The following is a 16,686-nucleotide window of genomic DNA, read 5'->3' as shown; positions in this document are numbered from 1 at the left end:
GTGCAAGGAGAGATAAACAAGAACAGAGATGCGTGGAGCATGCGGGGGGAATGAACATGGAGATCTGACAGCTAAGCCCATGCTACAGGCATCACTAGATTGATTAGGTTGGGTGGTGTGATATGTGATGCTGTGACCAATGATTTTCAGTGAAAGCCCCAGTTACAGTTAAATGCGCGGGCTGTCCATTTGTCTTCCATCCGGTAGAGATTCATCAATAACTAAGACAAATCCCATTCAAATGTGTTTGAACTTCCTGCAAACAGCATGCATAAACCTAATGAGATACACAATAATAAAACAATGGAATAACAAAATCAGCATAAAAGGTGTCAGAACATTGTGTTTTACAAGTGCAGACAGACCAAACAACATGAAAGAGAGGAATGAAAGGAAATGGAACATCAGAATCTTTAAATTTAAAAAATACAGACTGTTGATGGCGACGTAAAGAGAGAGTGTGAAGGGCAGTTCCAGTGCTATTTTCAGGGCCTTGCTGTTATTTCACTCACATGGCAAAGGGATTTGGACAGCGAAGAGCAGTGGATTTGGCCTCAGGGCAGAGTTGAGCTTTTGCATGGGCTGAAATGAAAGAGATAGCTAGTGTGGTGGTGGTGGTGGTAAAAGATGAGGAGGAGGAGGAAGAGTGTGTGCTGGAGGGACTTGGTGGGCAGAACAGAGACAAAGGTCAAGGTGTATAGGACAACTGCTGTCTACAGAGTCCAGAAACACATTAAACAGTCAACTGAGTGTTTATCCCGCCGGTCAGAGCAAGCCGAACAGCATGTTATTTATTCAGTGTCTCCGTGTAGGGGTGAACAAGAGGGGTGGGGGTTTAATTTTTGAGGGGTTTGTCTGGGTGCTTGACTCTGCTACAAAGCCACTCCTGTCTAAAGCAAAGCACCACCTCCACATAACTGCAGGTGGTAACTCAGAAGAGGGAAGTTGCAGTTTATGACAAGCTCAACAAGCTTGAAAAAATACACACCGTCTAGTTGCTGAATGCTTCTGAAGAAATTAAACCTTTTTCAGTCACCCGCTACCATTTAATTTGGTTCCAGAGTGGTTGCATAACTTAGGCAGGAATTGCACAATATGTCAGGAGGAATGTGTAATAGGCTCTGTTTAAGAGACCGGCTCACTCCAAGCCGCGGAATTCCAGCTTTTAATGAAACCAGTGATTGAGTAGTTGTCAAATAATGAACTGTTGAAGCTGAGAAATCATTTTTATTTAAAATCCTGTCCAATCAGTAAGTGAAGAGCAGCCTTTTTTATGATTCAGAGCGGCCTCATAGAGTATTTATGGCAAGATGAGCAAGATGTAATCAACACAGGTGCACCCCAGTGCCTTTGTTCTTCATTTGAACAACTAAGTTACAGATTCAGGATTGAATGTGATCTGTACAAATATGCTGAACTCTTGTTTGGTTGGAGAGCTGTCATATTAACATCATGGGAAAGAGCTGATTAGCTGGTTTCAGGTCAGCACTGTGGTCATTAGTGCCAGCAAAACAAATAGCTGAAGATCAGAAGAGCCTCTCCTCTCCATTTCCCTACAACTACTGAGAACATGCAAGTGGGATAGTTTGAAGATTTTAAATGTTGAAGCATTTTTACAGCATTTTTACAGCCAGGATATTAGAAAAACATTAAAGAACTGTTTCATAATGGATTACAGGAAAACGTCTTGCTTTCACATCTTACAATGTTGTAGCATTCTTTAGGCGTAAAACCAGGGAATATTGGCAACAATTTAAAAAAAATCAAATAACCTGTGAGGCCACAACTGCAAATATGATATCTATGATGCTAAAACTAAACCAAGTCTCACTGATGGGTGTGGTCAGAAGACCTGTAACCACACACATATTCTACTGGAAACCCCTATATGGCCTATATGAAACCCAGCAAAGTTGTTTCCCATAAACTTTCATAATTAAAATGTCATCTATAGGTTTAACAGATGAGATTAAGCTTAGCTGCTAAGAGTTGCATTTTACTGTGGCAGTGATGTCACTGTGTCCATCACTGCAGTATGGCGAGAATCATTCATGAGTGCAAGTTATAAGTTATTCTTTAAAGTGTGCCATCTGCCATTGTCTTGCAAAATTCCTTTTATTGGCACATGCTGATCAGAATATTGTTTCTGTGCATTGTGTCTGTTTAAGGCCAGTAGAAAGAGTCCACGCTTGGATGATTAAGTTTCTACTCTGTTCCATTCAACTTTGCTTGTATCACTGTATCGAAAGAGTTTGCTGCACAACTCAAACTGAACAGAACAGGAAAATAGTCAAACACAGAATAAACAAACAAATGCAAAGCTGGCACAGTAAACATGAATAGGATGATCAGCTGTGATCCGAGACTCCAACATAAGATGAAGCATTTAATCTCCAAAAATAATCGCGACTCTCTGGCAAAATAAAATGTGTCTTTTAGCCTTGGTTTGCGGATTTAGTGAGGGAAGTAACAGCAAATAAACACAAAGATGTTTATTTAGAGTCAAGCAAGTCAAGTGAGGACATGATTACAAAAGAGAGTAAATTCAGTGGTTGAAAAAAAGGGGGGCAACCGTTGTAGATAAACCTCATAGACAATCTTAACTTGTAGGCTATGTGCTGCACTGCACTGTGTTTTACAGACAAGAAAATAGTTTACTCAAACCAAGTTTGATGCATAGAATAGGATTTATAAAAAAGGACATTAGTGGAAGACTTACACAGTAAGTGATGATAACCATTTATTGTATGTTACTAAAGGCTGAATGAGAACAGAGACATCATGCTTGCTGCATAATATATACTGGCTGGATTAAAGCACCAGAAAATCAGATTTAGGGCACCAGTATATCAGTTTTTTATTATTCAACAAAACATTCTGTTCTTGGGCAAACCCAACAGTATTAACTCATAGGGGTACTTCTACCCTGTCAGCTCGTCATTCACATTTCCGCAAGAGCAGTTGGGGTTAGGTTAGATTAAAATGTGAAGCTATTTGGCTTTGTGCAATATGGAGAAGGGGAACACTTGGTAACCACAAACATCCCTATGCCAATGCAGTAAACAATGAAAAGTATAAAATGAGCAGCCTCCCCCTCTGCTGTATGGACTACTAAAGAGACAAATTGTCAGGTAAGGTTTCAAATCTATGAGCGCAGAAGTGTCAGAGCAGCCAGGCATTGCAAAATCCTCGGGCCGTCTGTCATATTAACAAAATTACTCCATATTGCTGACACACTGACAAGTAGAACAAATTGCTCTAATTGGAAACCACATGGATAGTTTTTCAGTACATAAAATCGTTTGCGCATAAATAGATTAACAAAGAAAATCACCTCAAGGAAAAATGTCTCCATTCTCTCAGTTTTTATTTTCTGTGTGTTCTTCAGCCGATCTTTATATTTCCAGTGTCCCGACGCTGTGCCACTTTAATTAATTTGTGAACGTTTTATCTGCTATATTGTTATGTAACAACCGCTTGCCTTTCTACAATGTTTGTGGGTTTAAATATCCCTGGGGGGTATCTGTATTTGTTTGTACCTCTAATTAAGTCTGATTTGCCACTTGCTTTACTTGTGATGCTGCTATGTGTATTTACAGACACTGGCTAAACCCATCTATATGTAGGCCCACATGTGTCTGCCTCCATTTTTATTGCACGTCAGTGTGTCATTAAATCACTGTGCTGGCAGAACTAGAGGAAAAACCTCTGGAAGATAGATCACATTTGCAGTCTGTGAACACCAAGCGTGACAATAACTCCAGCAGCAAGCAGGGACATGCTTTATAAAATGTGTGACGTGCACTGTACACACACACACACACACACACTGGAGACACTCCAAGCCAACTCCAAAGACAGATTAGGAAAAAGTGTGTAATTATATCTGTTCCTAAACAGGGCATCTTGTACCATGTGACAGTCAGTGGAGCAAGAGCTGACAAAAACCTCCCTGTTATGAAAGTAATTCACAGGCCGTTCCGGCCCCCTGTAGATGAAATCCCCCCTGCTATAAAGACCGAAGCATTCTGGGTATGTATTCCGAATGAAGCTAAAAACAAAAGGCAAGTATTGGTGGAAAAACATAAGGAGACAAAAATCTAACAAATATACAAATATTTAGTAAATACAGTAACTTGGGTCCACTCTCTCCCTCCAGGTGCTCCACCAGTAATAAGCTGATACCTTCTCAGGGGATTTCAGGGACAAACATCACTGTAAAAGGTGAGATATTCCATTAATCGGGATCACAGAGAGGCTTTGTACCGTTGTCAGCAGGTGTCCTGGTAATTCTGTTGAGGTGCACAGAGAGGCACTGCCTGTCAGTCAACACCACTTGAGTCCTCACTCATCCCCCTCCATCTGGTTACATAACATGCCATCACACAATTAACAGGTACTGCTGGCATTCACAGTCACAATCATAGTAACACATGGGAAAGCTGCACTTCCCAGCAGTTTCAGTAACAGCTGTAGTTGTGTTGCACATTGTTGGTGATAATGGATGCATGTGCACCATCTGCTGTCCGGATGGTGTAATTATGATTTAGAACGCCATGCAAATATTCATGACATCTCACTAATTACTTTGTTCTCTTTTCCTGTATCCAGAGGTCAGAAGTCAGACACAGCTACAGTACTTCTTTATTTTTTTTGCTTTTTACTGTACACTCTGTCTTGTCCATGACCTATAATAGATGTGCAAAATCGTTTGTGTATGTACTTTTTCATTTGGACAGTGAAAAACATTATGATGCAAAGTTTTACATACTATTTTAGCAGGGCGGATGTTTCACTTTAAGCCATGTTGTCTGATTGAAGAAGGATTTGTTCAACCACTGGGTCCCCTCTGCGGAAGACATGGCCCAAAATGGTGCACTGAGTAGTGTACATGAGAGGGGACTGCCACCTCAGCTTGTTATCATTGCAACGCCAGATGCCAGGGAACCAATATCCATCTGGAATGTGTTGGGACAACACAGTGAATGAAGGCATAATCCCTGAGAATTTAGAGAGAAAATCATAAGAATAAGGAGAGAAGATATAAGAAAAGAAAAAAAGAGGGATGAAAGATAAGTAGACTATCTAGAAAATTGTGCACTAGTGTATCAATGTGGAAGGTTGAACAAAAAGTAAAAATGAGCATCCTAATTTGGGTTCACCACCAGAAAACCATGTTGGGATCCAACTGGAGTTCCCTGCAAAATGAAGAGCACAGAATTGCTTCATTTTCTTAAGGGCATTATTTTACTACAAGTACAGACAATATGCTGAGTTTTAGATCTGCTGAATGGCAGTATGGAAGTGATGCAGGCGACAATTATAAATAGATTCCAGTAGATGGCAGCATTTTGTTACATTTGGCTCTTAGAAAGACTCATCCCATGTTGACTGGAAAGAAAGGGGTTAAAATTGAGACTGGGGTGCTTAGCATGACAGTAAATTTAAAACGTCTCACCACTGAGGGACATTGAATAGATGTACCAATCACTATCAACTGGATGTGTCAGCATGCAAACTGACATACTATGGAGAAAGAGAGAAAATGTTCTGATAGACCCAATGAGGTTAGATTCCTAAGAAAAGGTAAGGATCGTTGATGACATTTTGAACTTTTTTTGAAGATTTTAGGGAGGCAGACCTTGGCAAAAAACAAAAACAAAAAGCAGACAGAAAAACAAAGATAGACATGACAAAGACAACTGAAGTATGATTGTTTGTGTGAGAGACAATATATGTGTGTGTACATATGCGGGTGGGTTTGAGGAGTAAAGTAGGGTGGAGTTTTGGAGATGTAGCAGGTGGAAGACATGGTGGAGGCAGAGACAGAGGAGGACGTGGCAGTAGGGCAGTGATTTAATTAGCACCCTCTACCCCCTCCAGCCCTTCACTCATAGCATCAATAATGCATGCCCCCTTGTTTCCACTGCCATAATTAATCCTCTCTTACTATAATTAAAAGCCAAAAATCCCACAAGATGGTTCAGCTTGGCCAGGCACGGGTTGGGTTGGCACAGGAACTGATGAAAAACTCCAGAGCTTCACACACACCCTGTGGACCGACCGACCGACAGACAGACAGACAGACAGACAGACAGACAGACATGTTGACAGAGAGATCAATAGTCACCCCAACTCCAACACAAGCAGAGGGAATGAGGCATGAAGGCAAGCTGAAATACATGAAAAAATATTACATGTCGGAAAATTAAATGAATGAATTTGTCAGACTGACAACATGAACCGCTCCTTGAAAATGTGCCTTTTGTGCATTGTGTTTGTGAATGAGTGTGAGGAATTGAGAGAAGAGCAAGGCAAGCACAAATCTACCAACCCCACTTCTACTCCCTAGAAAGGAGCACCAATTCATAAACACACGCATACTTACACAGGCATCCCGCTCCCAGATGAGTTTTGTCTCCACTGCAGCCAAGCCAGACGAGAAGGAGAGGTGGAGCTTTCTGATGCTGCAATTAGGACCACACTGTCTGGGCGAGCAAACAAGAATGAATATTTCAGTCCGGAGATCTCTATGGGTACCTATGGCGGGGGCCTGGCACACCTACAGGCACATACACACACAGACACCCACACACACATAGACAGATACACAACTTACCATGGCTGCCAGAATAATTCACCACCCAACTGCAGATTCCACAATTATCACATCAGTATCACTGCGGAAACGAGGCCAACTGTTATGCTCAATGAACTATTGTACAAGGTTTACAATATCAGTATAAATATGCATCAGTAGGAGCAGCCATAGTACAGCTGATGGTTCCTCCTTTGTGAAAATAGGTGCAACGAGCATCCAAGCTTGGCCACATGCCAGGAAACAACACAGTTGGTAGAGCAGAGGTCATATCTCATATGCAACCTAGATTTCTTCTCTTCTCTCTCTACCTTTCTCACTTCCTCTTTCAGACAGACAGTACACACCTCGCTCAGTCACCTTTTTAGGCTCTTCAGCAGTTTTAAACGGTGCTTCACTTCAGAAGCTCCAGTGTGCGCCTCTTCCCAGCACACTCCCAGTCACACAGGGCTTGTACAATAGGAGCACTCCCTCTGGTGTGGGATCATTGTCGATGCTCCGTGCAGCCTTCCTTCTGCCCCGCCGTCCTCGGCCCCATCTCCACTTGATTTATCGCTCTAAAATACCACTGCACTAATTAGTCAAGTAATTAATTAATAGGCATTTGCATTTGTGCATATGCAATTAGGGGACTGGAGAGAGGAGAGTGCAGATGGGGTCCGGGAGTCTGGTGGGGGTGGGAGGGTGTGTGTGTGTGTGAGGGTGGGGTGGGGGGGGAAACTGTATTTCATATTTGTGCCAGAAGAAGTTTGCACTTCTTCCAGAAAGACAAGTGAAGTGCAGGTCATCACCTCACATGTCTGACAGTGAGAAAAGGAAGAAGGGAGGGGGAAGATGACAAAGGTGTGGAGGTGTGGCTTGATGACTTTGAAAGGCTATTGGGTGTCATTTGACCATAGAGGGAAAAGAGTGATGGAGAATTTGATATCTTAAAGGGAAAGGGCTTCAATTTTGCATTTTTATTGCATGCATTTAGCCTGTGAAAAACCACAGCAGGTGGCCCCTACTTAAGACTAATCCGCATACAAACAGGATGCAAAGACATTCTAAAATATCATAATTCCAAACAAGCTCTCCGGCATTTCAACATCAAATCAAAGCCTCCGTGATTGGAGTCACCTCTAGCCGGGCGCTGGCTAAAGCCACACTGTTGACATTTAGCATTTATTTTGGCAAGGTGACCTGAAGGTTGTTTGGGACTTGTTGAGACGCATCAGCCGCAGCCCTTGAATTTCCCCCCACCTCAGTGCAGCTGAGGTAGGATAGGGCACCGATTTGGCTGGCAGTGAAGCTCGATGTTCCTCTACCCCACACACACACACAAACAAACACACACTGACACAATCACCCCACCATGGTTTGGGGTACTGCCAGGTTACCATCCCCTCATCCCATAAGGGATGAGACACATTAGTGAATGTGCGGCATCACGGCTCCCTAGCCACAGCTGCCACACTACTGGTGACCCCAGGGATGACCCTGCAACGCCCCCAAACACTCCCTCAGTTGTGGCTGAGCAGGAGATGTAGGGGGTGATCCAGGCCCAAGGACATGATGAGCTTCTATCAGCTATTTCTCAGCCTCCAGGTCCCTGTTCCCTCAGTCCGGTGGGTGCCTTTGTGCCAAGTTGGACTTGGTGGTCATCGAACTCATTTCTCCCATTAACTCCACTAATGTCTGCTAAATAGAGAGATCTCGAAGCTGGGATGGACACAACGCAGCGAAGCACACATACTGAAGGGACCAGGATGCCGGTGGCGGGGAATTCTTGCATCTACACCGCTGATGTGCCAACATGCCTCCTCTTAAATCTTGGGCACCTCTGCCAGCTCCTACCAGCACCAATTCCCTGTCATCTACAGCTACACCCCCCTTCCTCCTCATTTTTCATACATCCCTTGTGGGTCTGCACACCTGGGTCTCACTCTCTCTCTCTCTCTCCCTTCCTCTCACTGTGTCTAGATGTCTCTTTCCCTCTCTCTCTGATGCTCACCCCTGCAGGCGCCCCACACTCAGCATTGCTGGCTGGAAACACCAGCACCAGCAGCAGCTCTGGCAAACCTCACACATTCGGACACAGCTACCAGTAAACATTTGATCTTCCACTTAACCACATGAGCGCCAGTCGACACACACGCGTCCACACACACTGCATGCAGCAGAAGCCTATGTAATATTATACCTTTTAATCTGACTCATTTGCAGCTTTGGCAAGTGGGTCATCTGTGCCTGGTGCTGTGCCCATAAGAGTCAGAACAAATCACAATTGGTTTTGGTTGCCGTTCCTCTGAATACATTGAAGCATAATTTGATCCAATTAGGTAAATAAATAAACAATATGCCTTCTGTTCCCTGGCCTTAATGCACTTATAATGCATCCCCATCCCCCTACCCCCACTCTGCTTCTGAACCAGAGATGTGATGGAGGGTAAACTCTGCAACTAAACCTAGTTTACCCACCTTTCATTTGCTGAAAAGTTAATTGATGTAATGATAGACTCCACGGAGTATTATTGTATTATCTTCTTAAACTGACAAATTGTATTATGAGAAAAGAGTCTTTTAAAATGCTGAATTGATTAATTGCATGTGGAAATAGGATTTTAAAGCAGATTTTTTTTTTTGGCTTGGGGTCATAGCTTATTTACTGTATTGTCACTTAATGCAGATAACACTGCAATATTATGGCTTAGACACTTCACTTCAAGACACTGAGGAGTAATCACTGTAACATATTGGGAGTCAACATAGCCTTTGTTGACTTTATCATAATTCTTTATTTATCACTGTAACCTTCTTTATGGTGACTGCTGGGATATTTGTGTGAATCTCTTCTAAATTGCATTAAACACCGACAAGTGAGTTTTCCAGGTGAATGAGAAAATTCACAGGATTGATTAAAAAAAATATCATCCCTTGAAGCAGCAGCACAAGTCAACAATGATGAGTTTTGTTGTTCCACCATTTTATTTTTTCCCTCTCTCTTCTGTTTTTCCTCCTTTTTTCTGGCTGTGTGAGCTCTAGCGCGGTGACAGATGGCGGAGCCCTCCACCTCCTCCTCCTCCACCACCTCCTTCTCTCTCTCTCTCTTTCTCTCCCTGTGTCTCTCTTCCCCCGCGGGCAAATCTCTCCGAATGCGGGCGCATGTCAATCACCGTGCTCTCATGTGATGGCTTTTGCCGGTGACGTGCCAGCCATATGGGCGCTGGCATCACAGCCTTAGCTGGTATGTAACCCCGTCCCCGGTAGCTCACGGTTGCCACACGCGCACTCACACTCACACACACACCACACACACACACATGCATACATGCTCTCTTACTCACTCGCATACACACAGACACGCCAAGACGCACGTTTCGTTCACAAGCTCCGGTTATTCGAGTGCGCGCGCTGGGAGAGAAGCACCCCTAAACAACCCATCAGCTCCAGTGAAAGAAAGCCGCTCGCTGCCTGCACCTCTATACTGACAGGGAGCGTTGGTTCGCTCACTCGTGCAGGTCCCTGAAGATGGTCTGAAACTCAAGCGCGTGTTTTTCCTCCCATCCCCTGTGAAGAGCTCCAGTCGAGGTAAGTTGGAACATAAACAACAACATTAGCGGAGGGGGAAAAACCCTGGATCCGACCAAAATGGAGGAGAAATTTAATCTAATAAAACAGATGAATAGATGTAAATTAGTGCAAGATGTTCATTCGTATTATATACAATGTACTGCCAATCGACTGTTTTTGGTGAATTTAAGCATCTTTATCGCTTCAGTTTGCAGGGTAAAAGGCTAATTTACTGGCATGAATCCATATGGAAATGTAATGTATAGTCGCTTCTGTGTCTGTGGCTTTGCTCTGGTATCGATCCACGGTATGCAGTCTGTTTAAACCTGGTGATGGCACACTTTGAAATCCTTTCTAACAAAAAAAATGACATAAATGTGTATAGGCATTTCCATTTTTGTCGTTTTATTAAATTTCCGTATGAGCGCGCTTGCACAAATACCTCCTCGCTCCCCTGCTCTACCTCTGCGTGCCCTTCAACTTTTGACATCCAAATCAACCTGGATTTTAAGAGCTAAAATCAAATACCAAGCAAGAGTCAAAAGGGAAAGCGTGTCCCGGCCCAGTATTCTGTCCTCCAGGACCATTTATAAGGAGCAGCCCTGAGGATTGGAGAGACCCTTCCAGCAGCGTACATGCTGTAAATAGATGATATCGGACACTAATTTGATTTAGAGATTCCTGCGTCTGGACCTTGAATCAGAGAAACAAAAGACAGTGACTACGCAAGACTGGAATTTCTGTGGAAGATCTTGATATCAGCCGCCTTGCCTCAGCTAAGGACGTCCACAAGCTTAATTGGAGATTTATTGATGATTTTGTCGACGATTTGCACGTTCATTCTCGTAGCAAATGAAAGGGTGGGACAACGCCATTGACTGTGACAGGCAGTGTGCAGCATGATTTATATCGGTTTGTATAGTTTTATCTTCAATAATCTATCTCGACTTAACATTGTTGAAACCACAGTCGTTGCTTTTACAGTGGAGCTATTGCAGGGTTTGGCGAGATTGGATGATTGTGTTTTGCAAGTTGCGTTTTTTTATATTTAACGAGGGCTAAAAGGATACAAGCGAGTTCCATCTGTGATGGGTTATCGCTGACTAAAAAGTGCTTTGAAATCATGCACTCGTGCATATTGAATTATGTGTGAAATCTATTTCATGTAAGCTGCATGGTCTGTTAATTAAACGTTGTTGTGTTTTTTTCTTCTAATTGAGCAAATCTCCTGAGCCTGAGATTTAAAATCGAGATTTTGCCCCTGGCACACCCCCCGAGATAATTAACCAACCATCACAGCCTACCTTACCATGGGCTGCAAGTCTATCTGCTGCTGCACTATAATAATAGATGAGAAGTGAAACGTGTTAGGGAGTAAGCCAATGGAGGCTTATTGAAGCTGTCAAAGATCACATCGTCTCTCTGTAGCCCTTTTTTCTGGGATGGGACTGCGCTTACTAATCAAGTGGTAGGCTCATCAATTTATTCTTTATGTTAGATGTATTAATTAGCATGTTTGCTTGATTGCTGTTCGTTATAGCTACAATGATTTTGAGGTATTTTTCGAAATATTTTAGAAATTAGATTTTTTTGGCTGAAACCACATTACTATTATTATTTTTATTATTATTTTTATTATTATTATTATTATTAACACTGAGATAACTATAAATAAAAGTTTTATAAACCATATAAACCATATATGTAGGCTACCTTTCCTCTTCATTCTTGCTTATAGGCCATGCAATTACAATTGCTCTCAAGGCCTTTTACAGCTTGAGTTAGGATATGTCTGTAAGCCTTCATTTAATAATCAGCGTGACTTTAAACTGAGCTACAGCCTATCAATTAAATAGAATCCCTTTTGCCTCCTCTGAGGAGAGGTGTATGGTGTGGATGAATAGTGCTGGAATGCAGCCAGGAGTGTATATGGGCGTCAGGAGGAGTGAAAGTGGGGGCCCCCATGGGACCTGTAATGTGGCCCCTGCCGCTGGGGCCCGCTGCGAGAGGACGCGACAGGGCACACGGATGACAGCAGGGAATTAAATGGGGAACCGTCTGGCTGTAGCCCAGCGCAAAGCTTAAAGAGCTTTCTTTTCTTTTTTCCCCCCACATTTACATTAGTTATCCATTAGGCAGAAATAACAACTGGTAGCCTATGCCTATATTTTATAATAAAACAGCAAAAGCTATGTTGATAACGAGTTTTAGTGACCTTACACCTTCATCAAAATGTGTTCAGTGGGACTTCTATGGGCCCAATGGTCGGATGCTTATGGTGACGTGCGCAATATGAAGTCATTTTGATAGAAATCTGTTCGTTTTCTTATTGTACATCCACTCACGCGGTGTATATGTCCTGTTCTTGCGAGGTCTCATTTTCGATTTCCTTTTCTCTCCACTTCAGAGCCACAATGTTGACGAGGCTTTTCAGTGACCCCTCACTGCTTCCCGACGTGCAGAAATACTCCGGCTGGGCGGACAGCGACGACGAGCAATCCAAGATCAAAGATGAGGACCAGGACACCCAGGACGAAATGGAAGGATCTGATATGAGAGGAGACAGCCGGACGCAGTCCGAGCACGCCGGTGAAGACGACGAGGACGACGGGGTGGAGGAAGAGGACGACGGAGAGGATACAGAGGGGGATAGGCCCAAGAAAAGGGGCCCCAAGAAGCGCAAAATGACCCAGGCTCGGATCGAGCGCTCCAGGATGCGGCGGGTGAAGGCCAACGCACGGGAGCGGACCCGCATGCATGACCTGAACTCTGCGCTCGACAATCTGCGTAAAGTGGTGCCCTGCTACTCCAAAACGCAAAAACTGTCCAAAATCGAGACTCTGCGGTTGGCCAAAAACTATATCTGGGCCCTGTCGGAGATATTGCGCTCTGGAAAAAGGCCCGACGTTGTGTCCTATGTCCAGACGCTGTGTAAGGGACTCTCCCAGCCCACGACCAACCTGGTGGCGGGATGCCTGCAGCTAAATTCCCGTAACTTCCTAACGGAACAGCAGTGTCAGGACGGGGGGAGGTACGGGTCCAGCTCATTCTCCATGCATTCCTACCCCTACCAGTGCGCGCGTCTCTCCAGCCCCCACTGCCAGCCAGGCTCGAACTCGCTTCCACTGAGGACACACAGCTACTGCTCGGCTTACGACTCTCTGTATGGTGGGAGCGGATCCCCGGAGTATAACAGCCCCGAGTATGAGGGGCCTCTCAGCCCGCCTCTGTGCATCAATGGCAATTTTTCCCTGAAGCACCAAGGCTCTGCCTCCCCCGAAAACGAGAAGGGGTACCACTACTCTATGCATTACTCCGGCCTGCCTGGCTCAAGACCCACCGGGTCCCACAACCTGGTGTTTGGCTCCTCGGGAGCCCGGAGCGGCATTCACTCTGAAAACGTCCTGCCTTACCACGACATGCACTTACACCACGAACGAGCCCCTGTGTATGATGAACTGAACGCGTTTTTTCACAATTAAAATCAGAAACCTATCATGCGTCCCCTTGCAATCAACAATCTATCCACAGCACACTTTTTGACAAGCGTATGCCCGCCAGGATTTAGGTATTCTGAAGAGATGTTTCACTTGTTGTCATTGGTGTTTCCCTTTAATTTATTCAGTCTTACATTTTTTGTTGTGCTATGGTCAGGGATGTAGTGGAGGGTAATCCACCTAACCCACAATATTATTTTGCGCAACAAGATTTATCCAGCTTTTTTAGGCTGAAATAAATCTCTGAAAGGAAAATTGACGAACAAATCATATCAAGACCTGTTATGATAAGGCAATTTCAAAATAGCTATCAATGTTTTAAAAGTGTGATTTGTGTTTGTATCGGTAGCTGTTTGCATTTTGATGACTGAAAGTCTAAAGTTTACCCCGTTTTTACCACTACATCACTGGCTACAGCTACACCTTGACAACGGCGGTGATTTTCAAATTTAGATAGGCTATATGAACGAACGAGCTAATTAAAATCACAATTACTCGCCTGTATGTGCCAGCTTTGGGAGATTGTGTTTTTTGGAAACGATAAAATCTAAAGAAATGCAGAGGGAAATGCTGAACTGAAAAAATGTTGGGTTGTTCAAATCAGTAGTTCCGCATCTATGCAAAATCCAAGGAGACCACAGAGCGAGGCATCAAGGCCTAAAAAGACTATATGTTTCATCAGCACTGTATCTGCACGCACGGGTGCGCGCAGATACACACACACACACACACACATTGGAATTAACACCCAACGAATCTGACGGTGGCTGAGCTGGCCAAAATGGTTTAACTTAAAAAAAAAAATTAAAATACTATTAAATCAGACATTTTTCTCATTTTCTTTTTTTACTCTTATTTATTCATCTGATCCATATTTTTCTAATTGAGCTATTGCACAGTATTTTGATTTGATTGACATTTTGGTTCAATATTTTCATTTTGATTCGTAATGCTATGTTGAATAGGTTTCTATTATTACTATTATTGCACGTATTTATTGTGTTGTTTTTTGTAATTAATGTTACTAGTCTATGGAAATGAAGGGATCCCATGTGTTGCTGAGCATTTCTTTCATAAAATTCAAGTCTTTCAACTTTGTATTCAACCAACTGTGTGGTAAAATAAAATGACAAATGAAATAAATGTTCAACTTGGATTTTTTTACACCTATCGAACAGAATCCAACATACACCGTTCATAATTTAACTTTCCAAAATGCATCTACTCTTTACACTCAGCGGATTTATAATTCGTTTTTACATCGAATTTAAATGGGTCAGACATTTGTATGTGAAGGATACTGGTATATTTAAAAGATGCATCTTAAGGCTTTTTAGGAAGACATTAACCTGCTTTTTTTTCTGGCTCTGCCTGCATGGTGCCACAACCTGCAGGAGTTCCTCATAGAGCCTCAGGGCCTTTAAAGTGGGACAGGAGGGAGAGGGCAGTGTTTTCATTAATTCTTCCCGATCAAGTAAACTGGTGCCAATGTGCCATTTTTTTTGGCAGACGGCTCATAGACAAAGCAGTCTTTAAAAATGTATGGGATGATTTCAGTTGCAGACCGTGTGACGAGAACAGATTTGGTTTAAATCATGATTCAGTGACTGGGTGTGGAGGACACCCAGACAGTACAGGTTAACTGATGCCAAGCACTGCATTCAAGGTCACCGGGGTAACAATGGAGGTCTGCTTCATATCGCTTTGACCATTAAGACAAGATGAAATTACATTCAGCACCACGGAGAGCTCACGCAGCTGTCGTTTGATTCACTGGAGTTGATCTTAATATTTGATAAAACTCCAAATAATCCAAACAAATAGGTGATGTGATAATATTGCAACATGGGCTTGACATCCACACAACAATGGTTTAGAATCCCTTTTGGTCTCAACTTCCCCAGAACACATTAGTTCTGCAGGTTCTGCTGGTTTCGTCAGTGCGCAAGAAATGACTGAGCCTCGACGACTATAAGACAATCAATACATAAAAATAATAAAAACACACCTTAAGTGTTTTATTAAATTTTTTTCGATTCCTCATATATTTCCCGAGATGCGTGCTAATTCAATAGTAGGTCTACTTGTTGAAGAAAATCTTAAATTTTTTGAATGTGTGAAGAATATAATGAACTTTGCGGCACTGGCATCAGGCGGCAGGAGAGACAGCACCGTCAAAATTCGTTATTTTAAAACCATCTTTGTCTTTATTTCCATCTTTCCATAATGCATTAAACATGCGATATGAATTATGAAGTCAACCCCCGCTTTCTTATAGTTTTACTTCTTGTAACTTTAAAAACACATCTCATATTTATGTTATACATTTTAACATGGATTCAGACGGCAGTATAAATATATGGATTTATTTATCCTGGGCTGCAATCAGTTCAGTCTCTATGTTTAGTGAATAGTCTAAACATCATAATCACATACACACACACACACACACACACACACACACACACACACACACACACACACAGGGAAGGTTAAATAAAAACCTTTCTTAAATATAGATTTGTTCTTTTTTTAACTGGTGACCACACACACGAACTCACACCAACACACACACACAGTGCATGGGGCAGCCGTTGCCACCCCGGCTGGGTTTGGAGCGCTGCCCCGGGACCCATATGTTCCCCAGAATGTCCTGGGTGCTCTCTGTAAGGACACACACAGGCTTTGGGTGGCTAGTGATGGTGACCAATATTAACGCTAATATCAATAGCGATACCTACAATATGTTAACTCAGATTATTTCCCATCTTATTTTAAATAAAACTGCGTGCATGGGCATCAGTTGTGGGTTTCAGCACAAATCCTGTTGTTTTGATGATTAATGAAATCGAAAAAATGCAGAGATAAAATTTCAAAGTCAGAAGACACACAAGAGAAGCATTTTTCTGGAGCAACTGGCCAAACAATTTGCTAATAATTTCCTGTCGGTCATCGGTAAGGTAATTCCACCAGCTTGTCCCCACAAATGCAGTTTTTAAACTTTCTTATATTTAGCAAAAGGTCACTTCTCCTTTATGA

The 16,686-nt window shown here is 42.9% G+C and overlaps 1 protein-coding gene across 1 annotated transcript; it reads left to right on the top strand.

Moving 5' to 3' along the window:
- Positions 1 to 9,732: 9,732 nt before the first annotated feature.
- Positions 9,733 to 14,777, top strand: LOC119892609 (neurogenic differentiation factor 2-like). Its single transcript, XM_038704810.1, has 2 exons — positions 9,733 to 10,168; positions 12,558 to 14,777. Exon 2 carries the CDS (start codon positions 12,565 to 12,567, stop codon positions 13,630 to 13,632), a length of 1,068 nt encoding a protein of 355 aa, XP_038560738.1. The 5' UTR covers positions 9,733 to 10,168; positions 12,558 to 12,564; the 3' UTR covers positions 13,633 to 14,777.
- The last annotated feature ends 1,909 nt before the right edge of the window (positions 14,778 to 16,686 follow it).

Source organism: Micropterus salmoides, unplaced genomic scaffold (genome assembly GCF_014851395.1).
Source record: "Micropterus salmoides isolate LMB-PRFRI ecotype aquatic unplaced genomic scaffold, ASM1485139v1 Ms_hic_scaffold_10, whole genome shotgun sequence".
NCBI classification, from domain to species: domain Eukaryota; kingdom Metazoa; phylum Chordata; class Actinopteri; order Centrarchiformes; family Centrarchidae; genus Micropterus; species Micropterus salmoides.
This window is presented reverse-complemented; position numbering and strand designations above follow the sequence as displayed.

What these genes read in the sequence shown, in the direction of transcription:
- LOC119892609 (XM_038704810.1), top strand. Translation starts at nt 12,565, where the DNA reads ATGTTGACGAGGCTTTTCAGTGACCCCTCACTGCTTCCCGACGTGCAG.